Genomic DNA, 5,003 nt, shown 5'->3' on the forward strand with positions numbered 1-5,003 from the left:
GTGTGTGTGTGTGTGTGTGTGTGTGTGTGTGTGTGTGTGTGTGTGTGTGTGTGTGTGTGTGTGTGTGTGTGTGTGTGTGTTACCTTTTCTAGTTGCTCCATGCAGCCGGTGTGAACAACAATCTTACAGGCTGCACATTTCCTCCTGGGGGCCGACTTCTTAAAAAGAGAGTACAAAGGGCAGAGTAAGACACACAAAATCCACACACAGCACACAGCAAATGAAACAAGCGCAAGCAGTGTAAGAACACACTAACAGCAACCTGCTGTTACACACTGGCAAGATGTGCTCAAGGTCCCCCAACATTTTACTTTTACTCCAGTTCAGTTTGAACAGCAGTGGCAGACTTTTATTAGCACCATTAACAGCACAGTGACACTCCAGGCTTGAGGAGAGGAGTCCGTTTCTGTTATTTTTTTCACCAGCCATTATTCAAAATGGAAAAAATAAGGATTTTAAGAACATTAGCTTATATTTCTGACTCTTCTATAGGTATAGGTGTCACTACCCAATCTTTAGAGAAAATGTCTTTTATGTTACTTTCATGTCAATATCAACATTAAAAAAAAAACTAAAAAAAAAACCTTGATATCTTTGCTTGGTTCTACAAAGAACTTCAGATTATTGGCTAATTTTTTTTCTATTAAAAGAAAAAGAAATTCTAATGTTGTGTATGTTCTTTTTCTTTTAAAAAAATGCAAAAATACATAAAAATCATGAATAAAAGCCATATGTTGTTATTAATATATACATTTATCACTAATAAAATACATACGATTTTTTGTGAACCACTAAAATAATAATAATAATAATAATAAATAATTTTTCACCAATTTGATAAATAATTGTGCATATTTTTAACTGAATTAGTTTTATATAACTAATTCAGGGTTGTTTTTTTTAACATTTTCATTCATGGATTACAAACTACATAAAAAAAAATCAGCAACCATAGTCCTTACCTTTTAACAGTTTATGTACAGTGAATGTAATAATATATTTAATAATTTAAATATTACATTTTTACTGTATTAAGAAAAATTTAATCCTGCATTGAAATTTCTAAAATCTAAATTGAAATTTAGATAATTTGTTTTAAGCTGATTTACGTACATTTAAGCCATTTTATCTAGAGCAGTCACATGCTGCATAACGTTTATAGACTTTTATGGTGAAAGGAATGTACAAAAAAACAAATGAGGCTTGGACGAATTCATCGTAGGAAGACCCACTGGCTTGTAGATGTGGGTTTTAAAACTTAATTTTGGCATCCTGGTTATTTGAAATAAGACATTACGAGGGTCAGGTGGCCTAACCGAGACCAGCACTGAAGTGAGATAATTACAGACAAAATTATTTCACAAGAGTCGCCCCCTGTTGGCCATTTAAATGAATGCAGGTTTAAGGTAATTTAGCTTCAGCTTCAATTTCCAGACCCAGAAAATAATCTTTACTGCTGTGGGGCTGGGAAAAACACACAAACACACACACAAAAACCCACAAAAAACAAATCTCTAAGGTAAAAGAATGAATTAAAAGCGCAGAGTAATTTATCACACAGTGACTGGCAAAAAAAAAAGCAAACACTCAAGATGCCAAAGTGCGATGTGCCTTCAATAAATAACACTGCCGTGCTTCCCTTGCTCTTGCAACAGACAAACTACTCATTATGAGTAATAATATGACAACTAATAATGGAGTGGTCTCATCTCCAGTCAATGAGTTCACTCTTGAATGTCACACTGAGCAATACTCAGAGCTACTCCCACGAACACACACACACACAAAAGGAAAAGAAAAAACAAAAACAAAAAACAACAACAACAACAACAAAAACAACGTTTCATCCTCATTTTTCATGGGTTAGTAGCTCTGAATGTTCTGCTTGGAAAGCCCCACCACAAGATCAGCTTCTTACATGAACTATCATGCTGAGACAAGCAAGACATCCTTTTTCAAGATGCCACAAGAGTTAAAACTCCAAGAAAAATGAAGGTTCTAAACAGAGGAACTTTATTTATTACACACAAAATACATTTTTAATGGTCATTGTCAGGGAACTTTAAACAGCTGTGTAAAACAATTAATGTCCGGTAGCCTTTTAACAGCATGTTTTTCACAGAAAAGGAAACAAAGTATGACATCATTTTACTTTACACATTTTACAATCACCAAATAACCAGTAGTTATAAAGCACTACAAATTTTAAACCAGTCGGGCAAAGCATTAAAGCCTTGAATAAATACTCCTGCCTAACACTGCTGAACTCAGGACCAGGATAGGGAAGTTTCCCAGAAGAGCGCTGAGCTGTAATCAGATCATCAGTCTCATTCAGTTTACCTATGAGTGGATTTAAGGTATGGCTGAGCAGAGAGACAAGCATTGGGACTGAGGCATTTAAATGTGTTATCAACGGAATCATACTCAGCCACAATCCCAGTAGATCAGCTGATTTCAATGCCAGCCAGCATACAGTTGGTGGGCCAGATCGTGGCTTTGTATCACACCTCCAACCACATCGCTCCATCAAGACAATAATCATAATATAGCGAGAATGAGGAGGTCCCAGGCAGGAGCCGAGCCATGCCATCAAATATAGATTTCAGTAGACAAAAATAACAATATTCCTTTAAGTAAGGTGGTCCTCACTGAAATGATGCTAAAAACATCAATCCAATTAATCAAAAAGAAACAACCCCAGAACATGAAGGATACTAAGAAGACTTCATGAGTGTTTACTAACCGGCATGTCTAAGTACAGTAGTACCATGTCTGAGGTGAGGCGGACACTGTACCAGTCTGTTCTGCTGAATAGAGAGCTGAGCATTTAGGAGAAGATGTGAATTTACTGTCTGATTGATCCTCAGCTCTGCCCACAGGCTGTGGGTACCGAACTAAAGAGGGAGATGCAAGCAGCAAACAAGCTTCTAGGTCTGGGCTCAGCCTCAGAGATGGGGTGAGGTTTCTGAGGTGGTTCCCAAAACGATCTGTCGTTTTCCAACACAATATGCATTCACAAGAGTAACGCAAGGTGGAAATTCTTTTCACACCATGTCCAAGCTTGAAGATTGGCAAAACAACACTGATGGAATAGTCCCTTCTTGTCCCAGAAAGAGGTTTGCCATCATTTCTGAAAAAAATTCTTTAACCATCTGTACCCCATAACAGCCATGGCCAACTGGCGTGATGCTACGACTGTTGGTGTATAAAAACCGTTTTGTACACACTACATTTTAACATATTTTAGGACACTCAAGCCTTAGCTGGCATAATCTGTTTTGGTTATAGCCGACTTGTTGTCAGCTGTCTGGAGACGGGAGTGTTGCATGACTGACAATGATAAATAAATAGAATAAATGGAGAATAAGTCATCATTTTAATGCACATTTTATTGTTTTAGAGCCACGACTTGAGTTCAAGAGGAGGATGAGGTGTAGATGAGGGAGGACAGAGCAGTGGTGGAGGAGGCCGATGTAGAGTAGGAGGCAAAACAGAAAAGAGATGATGAGAATAACATTATGAAATGTGCAACTGTACAAATCTTAATTGGTCAAATATAATTTTAAAGAGCTACTTGTGATCTGTAAATCAAAACTAACTTATAACTGAGACTTTACATAACTTTTTTTTAGCTGTAATCAGGTGTTTAGAATTTGTAATCAGATTTCTCTTTCTTTCAGCAATCTGGAATATTCCAATAGAAACATACCAGGGTATAGAGGATTGAATGGACTGAATGGAGAATGGGTGGATGGACAGATTTATGGATGGGTGGGTGGATGGTAATCCATGATTATGAAGCATGCCATGGAGGTCTTTACTTCCTTTTCAAACACTCTTTGTTAAGCGTGTAATAGGAGAGAGGAGGTATTTTCTGCAGCATTTGCCTTACATGAGGTAAAAACCTCAGCTGCTTCCTTCAGACAGCCTGGTTGTTCCTTCATGACTGAGATTAAATCGAGCTGATCCCGCTGAAAACAGGTAGGAATGTGTTTACTTACGTCAGCCACGACTTGTCAAAGCGATCTCAGATTCCTCTGAGGTCGGCATATCCTCTTGGACATTTATCTAACACAAATCACCACAGAGAGATTATTTCTTGCTGCAGCTCAATCTTGACAGCGTCTTAATGTGTTTTTATACGTGCACTATAATTACCTTCCATCAGTGGAAATGTACAAAGATGTCATTACATTAGTGTAGTGAATTAAAGGCTGTTTCTCAGCTCTGTATAGCAGGTGCTGTTTTTCTTGTAAGAGCTGAATAGATGGACAAAAGGTCAACAACAGCTCTCATTCAGACTCTTTCTTTGCAGCCCTGCATGCTTGTAGTCAACGACACTTCAGAACACACTTCCTTCTCTGTTTTTGGAGTAATTAATTCTCTGCTTTGTGGACATGTTTCACCTGAATCAGAGTGTGGCATCCTGTTTAAAATAATGCTTTGTTTTAGCATTTACAACAGAATACGAAACGCTCCTTTTGCAGAACACTGGGACCACCTGCTCTGCAAATGAAGCACAAATGATGTGTTTCAATGAGTGTTTCATGTGTGGCACTAAAAATCACAACCTGGTACTACACGGAAATTTTGTATTACCTGCTCCTGATGCCACATTTTAGAGTCATCATGTTTTTGCTTTTTGTTTTTGTCTCATTAACATAGCACCAGCAATAACAGGCCTTTTTATTCTGCAGCTGCACTAAAGAGACAAAACTCTGCTGCATGAAAAAGCTTTTAAGAATCAGATGTGTTTCGTGCAGCATTATTAGGTGCTGATATAAGAGACTCTGGTCATGGTTGGTTCAGGCTGATTAACTCTGCAATTGTCACATTTCCACACATGCATCGACAGTTGCTTGTTGTACACAGCGAAACCTACAGAAAACCTACAGAAGTTCAAATAAAAGTCTATTTTTGCAGACAAACTACTGACTTAGTCTAGCACGATGTTGATGGCAGCCGTCTTACATTCTGTCGCAGGGTTGAGTCTAAAAGGGGGG

The 5,003-nt window shown here is 37.9% G+C and overlaps 1 protein-coding gene across 1 annotated transcript in view; it reads right to left on the reverse strand.

The window, feature by feature from the left end:
* Positions 1–5,003, reverse strand: part of dgki (diacylglycerol kinase, iota) — a 92,906-nt gene that overhangs the window by 40,139 nt on the left and 47,764 nt on the right. The window contains exon 4 of the mRNA XM_005747272.2: positions 84–158. Coding sequence (XP_005747329.1) covers positions 84–158 — 75 coding nt within the window. The remainder of the gene's footprint in view (positions 1–83; positions 159–5,003) is intronic.

This window comes from Pundamilia nyererei, unplaced genomic scaffold, assembly GCF_000239375.1.
Source record: "Pundamilia nyererei isolate P.nyererei 1_Seehausen unplaced genomic scaffold, PunNye1.0 scaffold00192, whole genome shotgun sequence".
NCBI classification, from domain to species: domain Eukaryota; kingdom Metazoa; phylum Chordata; class Actinopteri; order Cichliformes; family Cichlidae; genus Pundamilia; species Pundamilia nyererei.